This window comes from Sphaeramia orbicularis, chromosome 17 (assembly GCF_902148855.1).
Source record: "Sphaeramia orbicularis chromosome 17, fSphaOr1.1, whole genome shotgun sequence".
Classification (NCBI taxonomy): Eukaryota; Metazoa; Chordata; class Actinopteri; order Kurtiformes; family Apogonidae; genus Sphaeramia; species Sphaeramia orbicularis.
In genome coordinates, this window is record NC_043973.1 from 19,383,316 (window position 1) to 19,407,349 (window position 24,034).

Here is a 24,034-nt window from a genome sequence, read left to right on the forward strand (position 1 = left end):
ATATTCCTGAATACAAGTGTGCACATAGCATTCTATGCCTATTCTTTCAATTATTCATGAGAAATTGCTATATCCTTGGGAAACATTTTACTCTTAATCTTCTAAATATCACAGCGTAACCTCTTCTAGAAAAAGAATGACAAAACCTTCAAATAAAATGAAATTTCATTTCATTGGCCCTGGTATAGTCAAGCAAAATGTTCCAATTAAACATGTTTTTCTTTTTAATGAGCATCTACTCTGACATTCCCACAATACCAAAACAAAGCATTTGACATTTACGCCTGATCTTTAGCGGTTGCTAGCCCATGTCTCCACTAATGACCATAACTTTATCTCATTTATCCAAATCCATCTACCCCCAAAAAAGTTAGAATATAATAAGTCATTACAACTTCCTGATTTTGATATCAAACATTGTTTTCCAGTACCTGTCCTTCACACACACAAGGCTCCGAGAATGGAACGTATTCTCCTTCTCGGCTGTACATCCCAATAGCAACCGCTGCTCCCTCCTCCTCTGCACCTCCTCCTCTGTCTGAGTCCTTAAAGCGAAGATCTGCTATGTTGTCAAACAGTTTCAGCAAGTGTCTGGTCACCTAAAAAACACATGTACATATATATGGTTGTAAAGGTTTTATTGTTTATGAACAGTCATAACATGAGTTGACTTGACTTTTAAACTCTGTAACACAAAACCACAGTTTGCCGAATTTATCTAACTTGACTGGTTACTGCAATGTGAAGAATATCAGCTTGTACAGAATCTGTTATAAATAAATATATAATAATAATAATAATAATAATAATAATAATAATAATAATAATAATAATAATAATAATAATAAATATATAATAAATAAAAATATACCAGAACAAGTGGTGCCACACACAACAATCCCCGCCCCTCGCATGTATTACAGCTTATTTTGACATCGATCCAGCTGATGTCATCATGTCTATGTGTGTGGTGATGTCAGCATATCAATTGCCTCTATATATGTGCCAATTTTTAACTAAATTGAGACAACATTGATGTTTTATAGACATTTGAAATTTCTCCCATTATAGATTTAAAAAATTCATGAAAAATTTTAACTTTGACCTACTTTTCCCAAAAGGTAACCACATCTATTCTGGGTCATTGGCCATCTATAAACCCAATTTGGTATGAATTCAACCAATAGTTTTGCTGCTAGAGTGTTATATATCTGTTAAACAACTGTTTAACTTCTTCCCACTCACTTTAAGATGTGTAAATAACACTAAATTGTATTTCTTTTATATGATGGTATGAATTCTTCTTTTTTGTTTTGGTTGTCTGATGTTAATAATTGGTTTGGGCATTTGCTTTTGTCGGTGGATGAACTGTGTTTTTTTTTTTGTCTGAAATAAAACATTCATTCATTCATTTATTGATTAGATTAAATTATTAGTACTGAAACATCATCATCATAGAACTGTTGTAGCAGTACTTTATATATTATTTCCAGTTTTTGCATCTAGGGATATGAGCTTTCATAACAGTTGAATGAGAGAGAGAGAGAAGAAAAACAAAGGGTAAATATATAAATATATAATTTTTGTGAGAGACACTGATAATTTAGACGCTCATTGGAAAAGATTATAGGGGGTAAAATCACTACTTGGGCTATAATACACCCACTTACTGTATGGGAAAAGATGTTAATAAAATAAATGTTACCTCTTTGGGCTGAGTTCCCTTTGACACAATCTCCAGCAGATCAGAGGCAGAGACAAAGTAAAATCTGGGGAATGTGAGTCTTTTAGTCTCCAGATACTCGGCAAGGGCCTTCTCACACACAGAGAGTCTCTGCTGTAACGTCTCCAGGTTTTCTAAGAAGCCTGTCTGGTTGGTCACCTCCACCACATTACTGTTCTTCACTATCTCAGTCATCAAGCTCTGTGTCGGGAAAGACTGGACTTAAAATCATGGAAAAAACAGCAAAGATACCAAATGGTTCAGTGTAGAGGAAAGAGCGAGGTGCACCGGTGAATAGACATGTTACCTGAAAGTCAGTGTGTATTCCCTGGAAGCGTTCTGCATCGTTAGCCAGCTGGCAGCGAATGTCCTGACTGTTGGTGAAGATGCTGTTGAGGTGAGCCCACGTCCTCTGGACAGACATCCATGAGGAGATGACCAGGTCAGCCACCATCAGCTTCTTCTGCCATCCGCTCACTTCTGCCTGAAAATACTCAACATACTTACTCATGAGGATGTTCTGTAGCTGCACCTGAAGGGAAATAAAAGTGAGGGTTTAGAAGCATAAAATTATATGTTTGATTAATATTACGTTATTACGTTTTTCATTTACTTTGGGTCTGACTTTCATTTTGTGTCTGAAAATGCAAGTACAGCATGGTTCATAGATTTGGAAAACATTAAATAAACTGTTACAATAAGAGATCAGTGGTGTAGAAATGAAGAAAATTAAAAATTAAGTTTACTTTTGTTGAAGAATTAATCACATATCACACACGTTTTTGATCCAAAGGAAATCCACCAGACTCTGGGAGAGTATGCAAACTACTTAATTAATGAATTAATTAAACTAAACTTAGAAGTTACATAAAAGTGTATGAAATAAAATTTCTAGGTGGTTATGCTTGATCAAAAATTCATCTGGAAAATGAAAATTGATTGATATTGGAAGTAAAAACAAAAATCAACCAAACAAAACTAAAGATCTATTAAATCAGTATATATTATATTTTATATTTGTCAATTATTGTACAAAAATCATCTACTGTTTAGAAAGTAAGAGAAAAAAACTATGGTAAAATATTGCAAAAGTGTTATGAGGTTCTGTTTGAACACTTTTTAAATGTATACACTGATATAAATTACTGTAATCAAAATCAAATGTACTGTTCATGAATTAAAAAGCACTGAACTATGGAGATTGAAGTGTTGATCTAACCATCAGCCTGCCACTTCACATACAAACTAGATGAAAAATGACAGTACAGTGTTTCCAGATGAGTACTGATTACAGTATTAGAACGAGTACAGATACACATGCTCACCTGATTGTCTTCTAGTGTCTCTATGAGGTTCTCATCGGCTTTGAGCAGAGGGATTCCTGTGCTGGTATGAGTCTCATAAGTCAATGACATGATGCTCCACGTCTGGGTTATCTCTGCCAAAACCTAAACAAAAACATTTTTCAAAATGTGATATTGAACATTTCATGTTTCTTAAGCACATCATGAGTAGAAGATGCATTCAGATACGTAAGTCAAGGTAGAAATATACCAATACAGATATGGGTGCTTCTATGAAACTGGTCCCTAAAAACAGGTCAGAGGGGCTAAAAATTCAAACCAGATATAGACTAATGTTATGAAGCAAGTTTGGAAGAACTTTGGGTCTATTTTAAAAATAAATATTCACTGAGATAAAAGAGAAACTATTTTTCAGCTAAAACAAATTTTTATAATATTTTTATACAAAAATCTGTATGTAACAAAGTAAAAAAGACATGACAATTATGCGCTACTGTTTTTTTCAAATATCTTTTTATTCTGTCACAGGTACATTTTGGGAATTGAACTAATTATGCAAGGCAGAGTGTTTCACAAAAATAACCGTTGTTGCAAAATCAGTCATGATTTATATGTGTTTAAATGGGCAGGTTCCACATGTAACGCCAGTGGACACAATGGGTTACACATGAAACCTAGAATGAGCCTGAGATTCATGAAAAACCCATGTATCTGGATTAGCAAAACCACTAGGATCAACAAATTTAACACAGTGTCTTTATTTATAGTGGTATATAAGACCATTTCAAGCCATGTTTTCCACATCAAATGCACTGACACCTAGGTAGCTTTTCATGTTCCAATTTTGGCCCTATTTTTGGCCCCAATATTTTATTAAACATTCATTAATTTTAACCCTTTCATGCATAAGTCACTACAGTGGACAGTTATTCTACAGCTGTTCTCTTGTATATTAATGGATTTTGTTGTTTTAGTTTCATATCAGCCAACACAGTGGACACTTTTGCACCATCTCATACCCTGACATTCATACCATTACCGTAACTTTGCTGTTCTCGATAAACCTGATCTGCAGTGACATGTTTTAGTGTAAGTCAATTCTTATTTGTTAGACAAAAATGATTTTTTTTGCATATTATCTCCAAGAAGTGAGTAATTACTATCATTAGAATATGTTAAAATGTGAGAAGACATCAGATTAGCAGTATTAAAAATGTTTTTATTTCATTGTTTTCATATCACTTTCTGATATTGGGTTTTAAACACGTTTCTTTACTTCAAAAATTAAATGCATGGATATTTTTTTGACTCTATAGAAAAAAAAAAACAACTCGATCACCTTATTTTTTTTATGCCTAAGGAGGAACAAAGCACTCAAGAAAAAAATCTTGACTAAGGTTCTCATAATTCATGCATGAAAGGGTTAAGATGGCTCAGAGCAAGAACTTTTTTTTTTTTTTTTGCATTTATCTGAAGTCATCATTAGGTACATCCTGGGGGGAAATATGTCTAAATTTCTCTTTTATTATTGGGTCTAAAAAAGCTGGCAAAGTGCCAGATACCAAAATAAACCCAGTTTCATAGAAGCACCTATATATGTAATGTGAAAATATAAGTCATGCATTATTCTGTTTTTATTACTAACAAGTACTTGTAAGAGCATTTTAATGTAGTAGTCTATCAGTGCTCATCAATTAGATCAGTTCCGATGCTGACAGGTAGATTAGTGGTATAGTATTTCAGAAATTACATAATTGCTATTAAATACAAAAACAAATGAGTTGTTAATGAGTGGCAAAAGATGTTGATAAATATGATGGAAGTAGGAGTAGTATCAGATGGAACTGAAGGTTAAGTCTATATTTGACATACTTATACTTATATTAATCTACAGTTCTTGGGTACATGGATTATCACATCTGTACGGGTCATTGTCTGTGTCAGTGATTCTTACCTTCTCTATAGCCATTTCTTTTACAGCCTTGTCCACTATATTTTTAACCTCATCCTCCACACGGTGAAGCTGTAGTTCCAATAGGTCCCCAAGGGTGGTGCCCTTCCCCATCACAAACCTCACCTGAGGGCCAGAGTGAACCCATGTGAGTGTGATCGGATTTCAGGATAACTGGGTTCACTGATCTGTGTTGGCCACAAAGGCCTAGATGAAGACTTTGAGGCAGCAAAGGTATGGTTTTTTTTAAGGTATTATGGCTTTAACACTATGGATTTAAACAGTATGAGACTCAGCCAGGAGATCCATACCCCAGTGGTGTTCATCAGCTGTTCCCAGTGTCTCTCCCTGATGGCAGAGTTCTGCAGCTCATTGACAGCTCTTAAAGAAGTCAGCATGTTCTTCACTGTCGACTCCAACCCCATGTACACATTCCACACCCGCACCTCCTTATCCAACATCTTCATCTCCTGCAACAAACCACAGAACATTCAGATGTTAAGACAAAAACAGAAGAGTCTTGTTTTAACCTGAGCTCATATTCAAGGTCATAATGTTTCACAACAGAAACATATCACACTTTGGCAAATCGTCTGAGTTCCATGTCCATTTGTTCAACGTTGATCTCTTTCCATGGAGTCTTGGTCCAATCTTCTATACTCGTCTGGTAAGAAAAACAGGAGTGCATTTAATTTGTAATATGTTATAAATAGTAACTACAGATGACACTGCACAGTATCAACCATGACTAAATGACTATACATATGGTAACAGTTTAACATGCAGATCCTGCTGCCTTGCATTAACCCTTGATCAGACAAGTGAATATTTTTGGTAAATTCCACACACATTACAAGACAGTAACATCAACAGCTACAGTGAAGACAGTGAAGCAACAGTCTAAGGTCTAATGTGGTCTGAAGGGTCTGTAAAGTCCACCTCTGCATAAACAGTGAGTGTACCTGCTTTGTGAGGTACCATAAAGTAATGGTACTAATGTAAGGAATGATGTTCAAAGGATCACGTGGATGTGGACAGGTGTCTGGATCAGCACTTATGTTGGTCTCATGTTCTAAAATAGAAGTTCCTTTCACCTTGCATGTGTTTTTCATTTATTTTTATATATGCCTCTTGGATTTTTTTTTTTTTTTTTTTTGCCACTTACAGGTAAGGAACCAAATATGGTAACGTCATTGACCTTGATCTTCTAAATAACAATAAAACATTTTGAAAAATTTCACAAAAGTAATAAAGTCTTGTTATGCCCTCCAATAACACACTACGGTTGACATTTTGAATTTCAGAGTATTTCTATGTGTGGCCTATAAAGGGTTAATAGTTAGGTAGGTGTAAATAAAATCAATAACATTATGAAAACTGACAGGAGTCAAAATAATATTGATTATTTCATTGCATTGGTGAATTTCACTGGGTTGGATATACAGTTGCAGAAAAAATCATTAGACCACCCTTGTTTTCTTCAATTTCTTGTTCATTTTAATGCCTGGTACAACTAAAGGTACATTTGCTTGGACAAATATAATGATAACAACAAAACAGCTCATAAGAGTTTAATTTAAGAGCTGATATTTAGCCATTTTCCATGGTTTTCTTGATAATAACCAAAATCGCTTAAGTTCTTACATCAATATCTATGGCACTGTACTGACAAAAACATTGCTTTTAGGCATTCCATGTTTTCTTTTCTGTCTGTTTTAGTCACATGATACACACAGGAGTTAGTGCTTGATTGCATAACCATTGTTTCTGATGACTTTTGATGGTCTAATAATTTTTCCACGACTGTATGGGTATAAAGTGAACAGTGAGTCCAAGAAGCTGATGTGTTAGAAGGAGCAAAATGAGGACTTTAAGGAACTGAAAGACTTTGACTAGGTCTGTACTGTAACAGTGATGACTGGGCCAGAGCATCTCCACAACTACAGGTCTTGTTTTTTCTTCCTGGTCTGCAGTGGTTAGTGCCAACCAAAAAACAGACTAAGGACATCCCAATCTCAGGACATTTGATCATCTGTGGGAGGTGTTAGATAAATTAATGTGATCCATGTAGGTCCACCTCTTCTTCCAGGACTTCAGAGATCTGCTGATTATGTCTTGGTCCAGATACCAGAGCACATCTCCAGAGGTCTGCTGAGTCTAGGCCTTGGGTCAAAGCTGTTTTTGTGGATAAAGGTGGAACTACTGTTGTATCAGAAACCAGTATTTTAATCAAAAGTATTCAATTTGTATTCAAAAGTATTTAACCTGTATTCATTTGCATGCCAGAAGTTAATCTTAGTGTAATGTGAAGATTGTACCAGAGTAGCTGACTTTTTTTCCTGGAAGAACCGCTACAAAAAGATGCGTTCGCCCATGGAAAGTTTTCAAAACTTGGTGGACAAAAAGTACACGTGATAGAAATTTTGGACATTCTGGGAAATAATTTACATATTCTGGGAAAAAGTTACATATTTATATATGATACATTACTACTGGGAAATAGCTGCATATATACCAGTAAAAATTTACCCTATCATGGACAAAGCCAAAAAGATGTGACTAGAATAATGTTCTAAATATGGTAAAAAGGGAAGGTCTATCGCTAAAACCCGACCTATTTTTGGACAAATAAAAATGGTCTCCCAGAACGAAAAAGTCAGTTGTTTCTGCAGATATCAACTCAGTGTTTATTTTGTGTATGAATAAACACTTGACGCGGCTCAAATTTTGCTCGATCTCCGACTTTGACTTGACTCTGTGTGCATTTACTTGACGAAGCTCCGCTACATAGATTAGGGCACAGGTGTCAAACATGCGGCCCGGGGGCCAAATCCGGCCCACCAAAGGGTCCAGTCCAGCCCTTGGGATGAATTTGTGAAATGCAAAAATTACACTAAGATATTAACAATCCTTTTAGTTCAGGTTCCACATTCAGAACGATTCAATCTCAAGAGGGCAGGACCAGTAAAATACTACAGTCTACTCTCGTTATACCGCCAACTTCCGTTCACGGCCAAATTGGCGGTATAGCGAAAATGGCGTTACAACGGGTTGCGTCCATAATGTGCATGTCTTTACTATATGATGTCTATGCTGCCTCCGTTAACCCGTTCTAATTGCGTTTCTAAATAAATCTTGATTCTGTTATGTTGTAAGGGATCATTTAAAATGGGGAAACATTTTAAGCATTATTATACCGTGTCGGGAAATGACACCCCATCATCTTGAGGCTTTGGCTTAATCCCACGTCCTCTTCCCGACATCCTGACCTACTGAGTGTTCTGCGATAAATGAATGGTGGCCGTTCCGTAGACCTACTCGTAGCTTGTCGCGATCAGCGTCTGGCGCGTTTGTTTCAGTGCATTGTTAAAATTTATGTGTACTCGATGGCAATCACGCTGGCGGTATAACGGTCGGGAAATCAATGGTATAAGTGTTGTTTGTGCATGGAACTGGGCTGGCGGATGGCGATAGGCGGAAATGGCGGTATAACGGCGGGCGGTTTAACGAGAGTAGACTGTACCATAATAACATAAATGACAACTCCAAATTTTTCTCTTTGTAAATGTAAATATTTTCATGTATTTACACTAAAACAAAGTATAATTTTGCAAAACTGTGAATAACCTGAACAAATATGAACAACCTGAAATGTCTTAAGAGAAGTAAGTACAATCTTAACAATATTCTGCCTTTTACTAAATGTTTTGTGTGTTTGTAGATCCACTGTGATCTGTAAGTTATAATGTACATGTGTAAATGATAAACGGAGGCAGAATATTGTTAAAATTACACTTATTTTTCAGTTTGTTCATGTAATTCACATCTTTTGAAAAGGATAGTTTGCAGATGTAAACCTTTTCATAATGTAAATTTACTTTTTTCGCTCTAAAACATAGAGAAAAGTTTGGAGTTGACATTATTTATATATTATTATGTTATTATTTTACTGGTTTGGCCCACTTCAGATCTAATATAGCTGAATGTGGCCCCTGAACTAAAATTAATTTGACACCCCCGGATTAGGGAGTACACAGACATAAATTCAACATGCCAGAGTACAGTGTGGAAGAGCGTCAAATGGACCAAAGATGTCTTTCACCTGCGGCAGTAAATTTTACACAACACTACACAATATTAGACAGATGATGACAATGTTCTGCTCTCCTTGAAGTTCGATTGGTTGTTGTTCTTTAGATACTTTTGGAAGGTTCTAATCACTTTACACTGGTAATGAACAAAAAAGATCTGGTGATGCTCTGACCCAGTGATTCAACCATCATAATTTCTTCCTTGCCAAAGTTGCTCAGATCCATTCTCTTGCCTGTTTCAGCTGCCTAACATATACCATCCACTCAGAGGTCCCATTGTAATGAGATAATCAGAGTTATTACCACTTTGCCCTTCAGTGGTCATAATGTTCTGATCAGTGAATATGCAGTATGTGTATATAACGCTGATTAATTTGTACCTTAACAAAAATAACCATGTCCCAAACAGCTTTGACCAGTATGATGTCAGAGCGACACTGGCGCAGCTGCTTATAGTCTGGAAAGCTGACTTCAAACAGAGTGGCTGTGTCCTGCAGCTTCTTCATCTCTGCTTCCATCACAGCCACTGATAGATGACACTGGAGATAAGGGACATTTTTAATACATTTCATTTTATTTAAAGAAAATTTTAAAACTCTGTTGGGTAATTCGGTACTACTCTCCCCATGAAGCTTTTAATTTTGAAGATATTTATAACTGCAGTTCGCTTGTGCTCACCGAATCAATTCGTTTATACGGCTCCTCCAAGTTAATCTTAAAGATGGATTCAGTGCGAAACTGCTCCCTGAACTCATGCTGCTTTACCTGAAATATAAAATTATTGCAGAGTCACGATTTACAGAAGGTGCAGTTTCTATGCAGTAGGAGCACAGTTATATGAATTGTGCCCACGCTGGGAGGTGAGGAGACGGTCATACATAATGCAGGAAAGAAAATGAGAGGGTTTATATGTCAGATATTGAGCTCATTGTTGGGGATTGCCACAGTGACATCCTACACGGCTCACACACTCACCTCAAACCGGACACACTTCCTGCGTATAACTGAAACTTCATTGGATTGCAGTGGCGCCACTTCATGCTTGACCGTAAATGCAATTTTCTTCAGACTCTTCCACTTCTCTGGCAGCTCCTGTGTTTCAAAAATGAAAAATAAATAAATAAATAAATGAAACTCATTCTCATCGTCCGTGATATGTTTTATTTGCAGTCTTACACACTTCGAGCTGTGTGTAGACGCTCTCTGGCAGTTGCTGTCCGTAGGTTTTAAGGAGCTCAGCAGTTGACTTGAGGGGTTTAAAGTGCTGTTCGTTGCTGATCTGTCTGTCTCGTATGGCCATGAGGTGCCCCATGATGTCCACAAGGCCTGCATAGTCGCCATCTGATACCTTCTTAGACAGACCCTGGGCTGTGTCCTGGACAAAGGACCATAATTCCCTCACACTGAGGGTGAGAGAAGATAATGTTTCAGAGAACAGTATTGTACAGAATGCTTTGGGTATTTTACATTTAGCATTTTGAGCCTAAAAATGGTTTAGCTAGATATTTTTGACACACTTTAATGTCAAGTTCCATTACATTTTAATCATTTAAGACTGCATTTGTACAATAATTCTCAAAGTGAGTTTATTTGTAGTTCAGTTGATGCCATTTTCAGAGTTACTGACATTTCTGCTGTCCTTTTCATGGTTCAGCATTGTGACTAAAATGCCTGTGATTGTGAATTTACGCGTCTTACCTCTGGTTCACGTGGTTCAGCAGGTGCTCTTTGAACATCCAGCTCCACTTCTTAATGACATTCATCAGCGTGTGCTTAAAAGGTTTAATATCCAACTGTAGCCAGCCATAAAACACCCTCTTGTCTTCCATCTTACTGACTCGTGTATACAGAGATTCAAACAGGTTAATCTGAAATTAAGAATGATAGACTCATGAACAGAACAACAGCATTACATATAATAAGATAAACGTAAATAGCATGATAAGATATCGTTACAGTCATGCATACTGTACCTGTTCCTTAAAGTTGTCCAGGGTGGGTGGGTTTTTTTTCAGTTCATAGTCAGCATACAACTCAGCTTCTTCTGTACTTAATACATGTCCATAAAGCAAGAACTGTCTCATAAATTCAGACCTGTAAAAGTCAGGAAAACATAACAGATAAGGCAAGAACTATATTTGGCATGAATTCGACATTTGGGAGAGCACATTTCATGTTCAAGACAAAACAACCCTTGTTCAACTTCAAGATGAAGATCATAATTCATCACAAAGCTGAGACCTGGAAAACTTCAAAGACCCTCCTAAATAAGCACCAAGCCTCAGGCATCCTAAACATTAGAGGAGAAGGAGTGAAGAGCTGAGGGAAAAGCCCAGACAGCCTCTGATTGAGCAGGAAACAAGAAAAATAAAATGGAGATTAACTGGGCACATACTGTGAAAACTAAAGCATTAGACCAGTGGTTTCCAACCTTTTTTGGCTCATGACCCCATTTTAACATCACAAATTTCTGGCGACCCCAGATACTCAAAGCAGAGACATTTTTTTATTTGTATTTTTTTTTTGCTAAAATTAATTTGTTTTTGATCGTGTAATAGTTTGCTATACTATGTTGCAAATAAACGTTCATTTTAGATGACATTTAGTCTATATAATGTGTATTATTAAGGACGGAGGCAGAAAAACCAAGTGTAGATTACTGCACAAAGTGAGAATTTTATTTTCCTTGGTCAGGATATGTATAGTTAGTCCAGGATGGATTTACAAGGCTGACAATTAATACTGAACAAACAATAACTCAAACTATGAATTATGAAAGAGGTGCAGCTTCTGAAACCGACCACAATGAACATTTGACAGACAAACAGTACCACAGTGCTTCAGTTTCAGCTTCATGTCTTTTATGTATTGTGAATGTCTCTCTCAACTCACCATATATTTTTTTTTAGTACGTTTTATGTTTTTTTGTTTTATTTTTAATCAATTACTAGAAATTTCAGGCGACCCCATTTGAATTCCAGGCGACCCCACGTGGGGTCTCGACCCCAAGGTTGAAAAACACTGCATTAGTCTGTCACTCGATAAGTTCTGCAGTGGAACCCACAAAGGAATACAGATAGAAAACGGAACACAACAGTGGAGATGGAGAGGAAAGGATGTAAATCATTCTCAAGGTCTAGAGAGATTGGTCCAAAACAGAATGATGACTGAAATACAACCATACTTCATCCAACAATGAGGAACAGTCAAATCGAACAGTCTATTTGTAAGTAATCAAGACAAGTGATAACATGTAAAAAATACAGATGAATTTACACAGCTTGTGGTTTTGTAAGACAATACTAAACAAAACTGAAAAATACCCTTACCTGTCATCTGTCCAGAGGTACTGGTAACTGGCAAATGATCCCTGGTATTCTCTGACCTGAAAGGGAATAAATTATATGGACATTTCTGCCTTATTACTTCCACAGCAACTAATACTGTTACTGTCAGCAGGTCTGCCATTGGACACTATCTGCTGCTTTTGTCCACCCCTTTTGTGCATATTTGTCTTTCATCTCTTGCTCTTTTAATGTGCTGCTCTTTGCCCTGCTAATTGCCCCTCAGGGATAAATAAAGTTTTTTCTGATTCTGATTCTGAAGTCTGCTGAGGGTATTCCTGTAAACAACATCAACAAGGCTCCATTTCTGCACAGAAACCAATGCTCTTACCTTGGCGATCGTTGCACGTGCCCTTGAGCGGATTGTGTGGCACATTGCTGACAAATCCTCCATTTCATTTATGTCAGACTACACATAAAGAACAACATATTAAAAGGCCATAGTCAGAAAAGTATGAGTGTATATAAATGTTTCATTGAGCATTGAAGTGTTTCTTTTCAGCACCTGATAGGTCTCCAGCTGTTTATGCTTGGCTGCTCTCGGAATGAAGGAGGCCATGTTGGTGATGTTGGCCACCATTTTGTCTATGATGTCATAAAAGTTGCCACTTTGCCCGAAATCAAGAGAAGGTTCAAAGGTCATCTCATAGTTGTTGAGGATCAGCTGGAGCTCAAACAGTGGTGAAATACGCAGGGCTGCATCTGTGTTGTCCATGAGGTACTGCAGAGAGCAGCGTACAGCGCTGGAGAAGCCTGACAGGATCATCCGGTCCACGTAGTCTGTGTAGGCCTGCCATTCACTGCTCTCCAGGTCTGTCACTCCAAGAAGAGACTGGTTCTCCTGAAAATGCATGGAGTCAAAGACAGAATGTGAACTGACATGTAATTAAGGCAGTGATAGTATTTCATATCATGATCATTATATTTACCACAGTACACATTTTTCTTTCGTCTTTAGTTATTGTTTTATTCGCATTATCAGTTAATTTAGTGTTGTTGTTGCTTTTTTTTTTTTTTTTTTTACTGAATTTTACTTATGTACTCAATTTTACTAACTTTACACAAGTCGTTTGGTGACAAACAAACAATTCCTCATAAAAGATGTTTTAAACATTCAGCCTTTAGATTTGCAAAATCCTATACTGTTTGTAGTGTTTGTCATGTTTTGGCCATAAAGACTAACTTAAAACCACAAATAACCAATAAGCAAAGCATGAAAAAAAGAAAACATGCCATGTCTTCATGCTCCAACTCCATGACCAACATTTGGCTTATCAGACTGTGCCACTATAAAGACCATACATTCATGATTTTGCTAATTATATCTATAGATGAAGTCAATCAGATTTGCTCAGTTAATTACTGATTGTGTGATTTTTTACCACAGTAGTTGAAGATGGACAAAAATGTAAAAATGTAAAAAAAATAAATAAATAAATGTGGCTGATATAGAGCTTGTGGTGAACAGGAACAACCTTTCTTATCTTAGACTCAGGACTAGGCAGTTGTGAGGTTAGATGTGCTGCAGTCTAACCTCACAACTGAATACAACACTTTGTGTTATATTCTATCCTCCAACTCAATCTACAGACAAGACATCCACAGCCCACTGTTCATAGACATATTTTGTGTAAACCATCTGCTTCTGTCTTCTTTAGGAAGGTGTATACGTGTGGCATTTGCTATGTTGTCCTTAAGTTTGAGCACAAAAATACAACTATATAAACTCTGTAAATCAAGAAGTGCATTCAGAACTAGATTATTCAGTCTCCTGTATTGAGCAATCTGTTTTTATGAGCTCCTTCCAAGAAGCATTTCTTGTGTAATAAGTACTTTGTGTTCAGTGTCTTTATACAACTGCTCACAGTAAATTCCCCATCAGTTAGCAGTGGACTTGTATGGTTAACTTCAATAGTTGTTTCTAATAATAGTTGTTCATAGTTATAGAATGTTTCTAAATCACAGCAAATGAATCAGTAGATTTTTCTTTTCTTTTCCTAGCTTTATCAGTGGGTGTAGTTGCTGTTGGGGTTAAAGTATTTTCCCTGAGTTTATTAAAAATAAAAGTTAGACAAAAAAGTTGGGGGGGGGGGGTTGTGGGCTCTCCTACAAGAAAACACATAAATCTGGATCATTACTATGACCACACCTCTGTCACAAAATATCGGAAAAGCAGATAAGTTAAACAATATTCAAAAAGCTTAAAAACAAAACTTACTAAAGAGGTCCACTGGGAACTACTTGCATAAATTATATCTAGGAAAGTCATTTAGCTATTGATTTTGTATTAATTTGATTTAGGTGCAGTGCCTAAGCTTTATAATGGTAGTAAACCCCTCACATGATCACACATGAGGTGTGTAAAAATACCTGCAGCAGTTTGTGTATCTGCTCTCCGGTGCCGCTGATGAGAGTGTGCTGTTTGGATACACTCTCCTCTATATCAGAGAAGATGAGGAGAGTAGAATTGCGGCTCTTTCTAGTGATGAAGGCTCGGTGGCTGAATTTCCCCATAAGGGCCTGGATGGCGTCCACATTGGCTTTACTCTTCTGGACTCGACTAGAAATGCTCTGGTAAAGGCAAGAGAGAACAATTATTACAACCACTAATTACATTCCCTTTGGTCAACAGCTGCCTGCTGCTTTTTTGTTTTACATAATTGAGAAGAATTGGCTGAATAGCATGAGGAGGATGCCAGGTTTTACTCTACACATGCAGGAAACAATTATATAACACTTTTTTTTAAACGCATTGAATCTTTATTTATATTTAGCAACATATAGGTCTAGTCACCGTATGTCATTTCATTAAAATACAGTGACAAATAACATTAAAAGCTAAGTTAACATTACACAAATCCAATGATAAGTTAGCCATTAACATTATATCAGCGCACACATTATCTTTTTTTTTTTCTTCTTGTTTGAACACAAGCTATAATTAAAAATAAAGATGCCCTCCGAAGAGGGGTGGTGGTGGCGGGTTTAAGGTAAAGAAAAAAAAAATTACATAACACTTTCTATTACTGGTATCTAAAGGAAGGAAGTACTTTGACAAGGTCTCGTGTGCTCTGGATGTAGTCCCATAGGTCGTCCTGAACCCAGGTCAGCTCCTTCAGGGCCGGCTGTAGCTGTCGTCTTGCTCCATCCATCTCATCTTTCACCAGTCCCAGTTCGACAGCGAGAATGGTGCTGTGGAGCTGGTTGTACCACTGCGTCACAAAGGTCAGCGTCTGTGTGTACTGCAGGACACAATGCACCCTTAGACTCAATACGATGGTTTTTGTCTCTATGTTTGTTTTAGTGCAGCTACTATTCTGCAAATCACTGTATAGTTTAGGCTCAGAGTACATTAGTGATATGTTTCAGGGAAATAGGAAGATTAGATTAGATTAGATTAGATTAGATTAGATTAGATTAGATTAGATTAGATTAGATTAGATTAGGCTAGATTAGATTAGATTAGATTAGATTAGATTAGATTAGATTAGATTAGACTAGATTAGATTGGATTAGATTAGATTCAATTCGATGGTCAAGCCCATAGTCCAGACTAAACATGGAGAAGAAGAAGACATTTTAAAACGGAGACATTTCTTTGCTAAAATTTATTTGTTTTTGATAATTAATTTCATCATTAATTTTAGATGACATTTAGGCTATATAATGTATATAATGCACCTTTTTGGTGTCTGCTTCTCAATTTCTCTTGGAGATGTCTTAGCAGGACCAGGGGGGCAGGCAGGGCCATTCTCTGTTCAGTCCGGTTTTCTGACTGCGACTGTGTCTGGACAGGTTGAAGTATAGTAACTCACGCGGTCACATGATTGGGTCAATCAAGATATACCCTCTCAGATACTATATCCTGCATTTTATTATGTCCGCCAAGGAACGGCGGAGGTTATGTTTTCATCGGGGTTTGTTTGTTTGTCTGTTAGCAAGATAACTCAAAAAGTTATGGATGGATTTTGATGAAATTTTCAGGAAATGTTGATACTGGCACAAGGAACAAATGATTAAATTATGGTAGTGAATGGGGCGGTGGTGGTGGGGGGCTGATTTGCCTTGGCGGAGGTCTGCGCTCTCTGATTGCTTTCTTAGTTTGATCTAGATTTTTACTAGGAAAATTGTGTGGTGTTTTAATTATAATGAAATATATATTGAATCACTAAAATATGTTTTTTTATTAGTCTTTTTTTTTTTTTAATCATTTACTAGAAATTTCAGGCGACCCCAAGATAAACTCTGCTGTAAGGCTTCATTAATGTATTATGCAAGTCTTGCTATGTAAGTCTGGAGAACTGTCTATTGAATGTGTTTTTTGTCTGTATGTGTCATACACGTGGATGTATGAATGGATGGATGGCTGGATGGATGGATGGACAGACGGATTCATTTTATTCTATTCTATTACGGTTTCATGTATGTTGTATTCTCTTCTAATGATAATTTTTAACACTTTATTTCCCTCTCGACGTTCCTCTTATGTAAAGCACTTAAATTTGCTTTCTATATGACATATCATACTTAGACACTTCATCAGTGGGTCTTATTGAAGTATTCTTGTGAGTATCAAATGTCAATAGACTCTTTACAAAATACATGATTGGGTGCTTCATGTAACATTAGAAGCCAAATTACTCACCAAGAAGAGTCTATCCCGTTTAGAGTAGAGATGGAGAGCTGCTTTAGGGATGTTCTGGTTCTTCAAAAGCCCCAGATACTTCACTTCTCTCAGCACAGAGGTTAACTTTAAAGAGAGAAAGAGAGAGAACAAGGGTAATTTAAGGAATTCCAAGATCACAGTTTATTATTTCGGTCTCCTCATGCCCGTATAAAGAAACGTGAATATTAGCAAAACATTCGAGTATCAGCCTCTCATAGCAGAGAGCTCATTAGTATGGATGAATGGTTCAGTGTGAAAGGTAAGAAGGTTAATTATTGTGTTGTGTCCTTTGTATACTTGAATATATTAATTATGAAATGAAAACATTAGAAAATGCCAGTGTGATGTTGTGGGGTGCTGGGAGCTGTAGTGTGTAATGGATTATAGTATTAGTATATATTAGCTGCAGATTTTTGCTTACCGCTGGACTGAAGTTGACCTGGAACATGCCTGTATCACTGTCTAGAGTCAGCAGTGGATCCTGGAGGTGCTTTTGACAGATTCCCTCCAAACCCTCCGTCCACTCTGAGAACATCTCCTCATCATGCTGATCCAGAACCTCAAGTACATGCTCACATCTACGCAGGACATCATCAGCTTCAGCACTGCCCAGAGGCCTGGGAAGGAGAGGACAGGGGATAAGGGATGAAGAACGACTGTAACAAAGCATTTAGAACATGTGTCTATATGCGTTATTACTTTTATATTATTAAATAACTTTTATTGTATCACTCAAGTCAATTCAAGTGTTGAGGTGGGAACAAAATACACTATTTTAGACAAAAATGCTGTTATGTTATAGTCTATAAAACTCTGCCAAAACATTACTTTTATAAGCATATGTTAGATAATTAAGACCCTAATTTAATTGTTTTCAAGGTTTAAGGTTCAATTTATTTGTCATTACGTGTATATACATGAAATGAAATCAGTACTCAGGACCAGCAATGTACATTATGAAAATTCCTATAAAATTAGTCCTATATTAAAATAATGACAACCTAATAAATAAATAATGAATAAATAATGCATAACTACATAATATAATACAAAATTAATTTCTGTGTATTTTATTGAAGACTTTAAGTGCAATGTAAGCTTCCATACATATGTGTGAGCTGGCAGAGGTTGCTCCTGTTGGTGAGGATCCGGCTCCGAAGCTCCTGAGACCATTTGAGATTCCCAGCCACTGAAGGCATATTCTTCCCTAAGACGGCGCCGCCCAACTGGAGCTGAAAAATAAAGGGTTAATCCAGTTAGTAACTGTGTTATGTGGGTCAGTGACAAATAAGAACTAGAGCTGAATTTGAAATAACATTTGCACCATTTATTTTCAGCAAAAGTAGCACTAAATACACCTGAAAATAGCAAGAAAATGGAGTAACTGCAAAATAATGATCAATAATACACCACCACAAATACAGAAATAAGATATAAAATCTGCAAGTTTATTTTCTGATTTCATTTAAACTTTTCTAAAACCACCCAAAGTCAGGGTTGGGATTCAGATTGGGTTGTGGAGCTGTTTTTGGTGGCTTGTTAATATCAAAAAACACACAGTATTGCAATATTCATGTTCCTAAATAAAACAGATGAGTCTACTCAGAAAAGTTCTCTCACCAAAGTCTTGTGGATTGGATGTGACAAGTTCAACAGGTTGACGTATAGGGATGTAAACAAAAAAAAAAAAAAAGAAGAAAAAGACAAGAACAAAAGGCACAACAAGACATTGCACAATGTTTCAAGACAATACCTACCGTACACAAAAAACACAATCGGATGAAAATGCAGTAAATGATGCAACAAAGTGGAAAGATGTATAAGAGAAACACAATGAAAATGATGCAAAAGACAGACAAAACAGAGTGCTTTGACAGGGTACAGGTCTGTCATATTTATGTTGGCATTTGATTTGTTTGTTTCATATGTCTGTCAGTTGGTGAAGTGCATTGCTTTTGCAAATATGGGTCCTAGGGATGCATGTAAATGATTTGTTAGGTTTTCAAGCTGAAACAGTTTGGGAACCACTGATGTAAAGCAAAAACTATAGCATCATGTCTGACGTATGCATCACAGTAAGTAAAGTAGGATTGCAATTAATCATTTATTTTTATTAATCGCTATTATTGATCAGATATTTTAACTGTAAAATCTCCTATAACAGTGCTGAGTTTTTTCACCAACCAAAAGTGTAAAAACCTAAAAATTGTAAAAAAAAAAAAAAAAAAAAAAAAAAAGTGTTTGAATGCTGACATTTCTCACCTGATCTCGGTGCTGATTAAGTATGAACTGACAGCGGTCTATCTCCTGGTTGAACATGTCCAACACCATATTGTAGTTTGGAGAGAAGAGCTGGTGGATCCTGGGTCTCTCAAGCAGGGTCCCAAAAAGTTTTAACAACTACAGTAGGTGAGACAAAAGACTGTTTCAGATGTCAACATAAGATCTCCAAAGACTGTTCTATGTCAGTTTGGTGATCACTTAACATTTAATGTAGGGCTGACAACAATGAAAAATTTCTGGCAAATGACAACTTTTTAAAGCCTCTAAAAATTCAGAGCTATCGGAGCTTTGGTAAAAACTGCATGTCACATATTAAATATTACCTATGAGTACAGATATACCTTAAAGGTGGACTTGAGGTTCTTAGAGTGCTGAAAGGCCAAATTGAGGACAGTTCCCAACCTCTGGTCAAAATCTCTGCTCTGCTCCATGAAACGATCATATTGACGCACAAAATCCTGGAGAAAAATGGTAGGAAATTGTGAACAAAAAAATCAACATCACAAAGCTATGAGTGCACTTTTATTATTCTTCTATTATTAATGTGGTTTCATTATTTGACGCAGGTCACTTTTGGATTTGGTTCTTTGAAAAAGGTGTAATTGTATCATAACATAGATTAATTGCTGATTGAGTTTTGATTGGCTGAGTCACACTGAAAGCTGTTATAAAATAGCTGTAAAATATAGAGTAAATTAAATATTGATGCAGACACTCATAATGGCTGCTGTCACCCGTTTGTGTGTGTTGCTAAGCAACTACTTTATTTAGCTGATTTTCAATTACTGTACTGCTGGGCAGAACAATAACTAATCGTATTGTTTTATTCTTCAGCTGTGCATGTTAGTGCCACTTATTAATTGTGAATCACAGTCCTGTGGGTATTAAAATTAAATAACAGTGACAGCTAACCTCTACTATTCCACTAAACCTCACATCATTAGTGTAGTCCAAAGGGTCATATTTGCTTTCTCTAAGGGCACGCCAGCGGTCATGGAACTCTTCGCTCATGCCGAAAACACTCTCACTAAGGATCTTCCCTCTCGATCCACCCAGTTCAATCTTCTCCAGCTTCAAAAAGTCCAACGCTGTAGCAAATATTTCCTATAGATGACAGATGAGAGTTAGAGTGACAGCAAGTGAGTGATTTTCCAATTTTTCTCAACCGGAAAACCATGTGGTTGTGTGTGAGCTCATGCACCTCGATCATCAACAGCCTTTCCATGATGCGGTCAGAACGCTGGAACACAAGGGAAGCTGGGAAGTCCCACAGTTTGACTGACTGGCTGTTTTTGTAGTATTTAGGAATCTGCTGCTGGTAAGTACGAAACAACTGCTTGAAGGTGCTCATTACTGAGATGGTTATCTGGACTCTTTCAACACCCTCTTCAAGTTCCATCTTAAACAGTTCTTCAGGGATCAGATAAGCAAATGCCTGCATACAGACAATCATTTGGATGATTATGCGCAGCAGAATTACTTTCCTTTTAATCTTATCTTTCAAGAGATTCAAGATGTTTATTTGTCACAAGTTCATGGTACTAACAGTGAAATGCTAAATACACACATTTCACATGTATGCCCTCATGTGTCACGTTACCTTTTCAATGATGAGGTTGTTGAACTCTCGCAGGAGGACCACCATACGCTGTGGAATACAGTAATACTGGGATCGGCTCCAGATGAGACAGAGCGTATGGAAGAGAGGAGGCAGCAAACTGTCAACGTGAGGGATACTCCTCTCTTCCAGGCTGGTGATCACCCTCCTCAGAGGGCGAAGATACAGATCTATGTCCTCTGCTTCTAGCACCGCTGAAAAGCACAGTTATAGAGGAAAATTAATAACATGGACTGAGAATGGAGTGTTCACATGAATGACAATCAACTATGGTCTTATTCTAATATTCTTACACTGAAAATGTCTCATAGCTTTGGGCAACTTTTAATGCAGATTACAATTTGATGTTGTACTCAGATTAAAAAAACATTGAGTCCGATTCCCATTGCTCCTCATTTGAATGATCTAATATCAATTAATAAAATCCAGATTCATTTTTAAACATATGTTATTAATAATACATTAGGCTGGATGTACAATTTACAGAACAATTTCTTTGGGAATCTCTTTTATATAATATCATATAATATTGTCATTTGTAAAGTTCAATCAGTCTATTGTTGTACTCTGCTGTATACAGATTTTAAGTCATTAGAATTAACTGGGGATGTGTATAAATAATTGATTAGTCGATTAGCCAAAGTGGTGATTTTATTTGGAATGGGAAAAGATCTATGTTCTATTATATAGAGACATGGAACTAATGTGCATTGTTCTGAGTGCTTAAAAGTGCTTTTAATGATATGCATCTGACTCACACATTCTTTGGTTGCTCAGTCTATTATTATTATTATTATTATTATTATTATTATTATTATTATTATTATTATTATTATTATTGTTGCTAGGGATGAGGATGGTGAGTGTTAACGTCTTAACTCATAGGGTTTGATTATTTGACATCAAAAGTAAATAAAATACCCTTCTGCTGACAAACCTTCATTGACTTTGACGCAGATGTCCTTGAAAGCGGAGTAGTAACTGCTTTTGACTCTCCTCAGGATCTCCATGATGTGCTCCACTTTGGGGCTGTGGATCTGATAATAAGGATAATGCACATCTTTATCAGTGACAACAGTCTCTACGCAAATTGCTAATTTCAGTAAAATAAACCTATACCTGAGCCTGGATGCCCAACAGATTTTCCCTCTGAGTTGCCCAGAACTGGAGCTCCACGTTGGGGCCTGGGTGGTCTCCTCCTTGCAGCATTAAACCAGAGTCTTTTTTCAGGACGTTCCATATCTGACAGGACCACTGGACTATCAGGGTCTCTATGGAGTATAATAAACCACGGTCCAGAGGCCAACCGGTAGGGCTGAGGGACAATAGAGAATGGGAAAGTCAGTACAACCATTGCAAAAAAAAAAAAAAAGGTTGATATGGTTAATAAAAGTAGAAGAAGCAATCAAATTTTACTTAACTAAACCTAACAATAGCTTATACAGAGCACACAGTGTAGACCTTATGAGCAAGAAGAGCCACCTTTTGGCACTGAACACTGATAAACAGAAATTGCATGAGGCAGACTTGACATAAATAACCTCGATACTCAGTAAACTATAACCCTATTTAGTACTGACGCTGAAAATGATGTGGAAAAACGAAGAAGAAGAAATGTATTTCTGTTGCAATATGGCAATTATATGATACTTGTGACAGGTCTAAAAGGTAACACATGTTGCATACCAGAAATTAAAATACCATAACTCAACTTTTGTGCAAAGTTAATAAAGGTCACTGCTTTTACACATTCATTGTGGATTGTTTTACTGAAATAAAATGACAGTTTTTTATTTTGCATTCTCTTTGCTTTGCATTAATAGTTGTAAAAAAAAAAAAAAAAAAAAAGGTAAATTTAGATGTAAAAATAAATAGGCGTACCTTATTGTCTCCTCTTGTAACATGACTGTCTTTGTTATTTATTCATATAGTACATATTCACTTATTTTGACGTTGCACTAAATTAGCAAGCAGGCATGTCACTTCCAGCTCCCAATTACGATCACAAAAACTACGCTAAAAGTCTTTTGTAAGCAACTCTCTGAGCACCATTTATTGTAACCTACTTTAAAAATAATAAATTCTGTAAATGTCCTGAAAAAAGAGGTAAGTAGGCTAACAGCCTGTGGGGAAGATTGAAAAAGGGCCATTTGTTCTTGATAATATAGAAAGGTCGTACAAATATTTTACCTTTGCTCGACAAAATGAATGCAGCTTTGAGTGAAATGATCAATTAGGGTTAAGAGCAAAAGATCGTATTGGCTCACCTAACTCTTAATAATAGTTTAACAGTTTAACCTATTTATAGACCTAAATATTCTTAAGAAAAACCCCAATGTCACAGGATTCAGTGAAACTATTTCCAAAATGATGCATCTGACCTGAAGCTTTTTTTCCCCCTTTACTTATTAATGGTGTTATTTTAAGGTGCAGTTTCATGTTTGTTTTAAATTTTTCCCTTTTTTGATTCTATTGTATCAACATCAGTGTTGTTATTGAAATATGCCAGATAGATAGATAGATAGATAGATAGATAGATAGATAGATAGATAGATAGATAGATAGATAGATAGATAGATAGATGCACTTTATTGATCCCAAACGGAGAAATTGTAGTTCAGTAGCAGCATGACAACAGTAAAAATAGAATATAAGAATAAAAACAGAATCCAAGAGCAAACACATGATTCATAATAAATTAGAAGAATAAAAAAAAAGACATGTCACAAATCTGGACAAACAGGATCAAACAGTAAAGTGCAAAAAATCAAACAAACAAACAAACTGAAATGTCTTCTCATAATGCCATTGAGTATGTCATGTACTACGACACAAAGTACATCCCACCTGAGTTGGATGTCCTGAGGCCTTGCCCTCTCCACATGCAGTGGTAAAGGAAGCAGTGTTCGTCCTTCAGCCCGGCCTCTCAGAGTCACCACTTTGCTCCTCAGCTTCTCCAGGTGTCTATGGATGTCTCCGGACACTACTCTAGGCCAGTCTTCATGATTCAGACCGTTGGATAGCACGCAAACCAGCACCTGTACACAAAGTGAG

The 24,034-nt window shown here is 36.6% G+C and overlaps 1 protein-coding gene across 1 annotated transcript in view; it reads right to left on the bottom strand.

Annotated features, from left to right (window-relative positions):
* Positions 1–24,034, bottom strand: part of dnah9l (dynein, axonemal, heavy polypeptide 9 like) — an 86,525-nt gene that overhangs the window by 57,973 nt on the left and 4,518 nt on the right. Inside the window, exons 2-30 of the mRNA XM_030161271.1 lie at positions 23,828–24,018; positions 22,100–22,295; positions 21,918–22,017; positions 20,963–21,174; positions 20,564–20,797; positions 20,299–20,466; positions 19,704–19,820; positions 19,342–19,479; positions 18,187–18,311; positions 17,501–17,696; positions 17,059–17,163; positions 15,464–15,655; positions 14,784–14,984; positions 12,919–13,254; positions 12,745–12,822; positions 12,399–12,454; positions 11,043–11,163; positions 10,768–10,937; positions 10,250–10,472; positions 10,045–10,161; positions 9,748–9,834; positions 9,450–9,608; positions 5,559–5,642; positions 5,290–5,448; positions 4,982–5,104; positions 3,049–3,171; positions 2,031–2,255; positions 1,706–1,924; positions 432–599 (exon numbers count right to left, since the gene is read on the bottom strand). Of these exons, the coding sequence (XP_030017131.1) occupies positions 432–599; positions 1,706–1,924; positions 2,031–2,255; positions 3,049–3,171; positions 4,982–5,104; positions 5,290–5,448; positions 5,559–5,642; positions 9,450–9,608; positions 9,748–9,834; positions 10,045–10,161; positions 10,250–10,472; positions 10,768–10,937; positions 11,043–11,163; positions 12,399–12,454; positions 12,745–12,822; positions 12,919–13,254; positions 14,784–14,984; positions 15,464–15,655; positions 17,059–17,163; positions 17,501–17,696; positions 18,187–18,311; positions 19,342–19,479; positions 19,704–19,820; positions 20,299–20,466; positions 20,564–20,797; positions 20,963–21,174; positions 21,918–22,017; positions 22,100–22,295; positions 23,828–24,018 (4,623 nt within the window). The remainder of the gene's footprint in view (positions 1–431; positions 600–1,705; positions 1,925–2,030; positions 2,256–3,048; positions 3,172–4,981; positions 5,105–5,289; positions 5,449–5,558; positions 5,643–9,449; positions 9,609–9,747; positions 9,835–10,044; positions 10,162–10,249; positions 10,473–10,767; positions 10,938–11,042; positions 11,164–12,398; positions 12,455–12,744; positions 12,823–12,918; positions 13,255–14,783; positions 14,985–15,463; positions 15,656–17,058; positions 17,164–17,500; positions 17,697–18,186; positions 18,312–19,341; positions 19,480–19,703; positions 19,821–20,298; positions 20,467–20,563; positions 20,798–20,962; positions 21,175–21,917; positions 22,018–22,099; positions 22,296–23,827; positions 24,019–24,034) is intronic.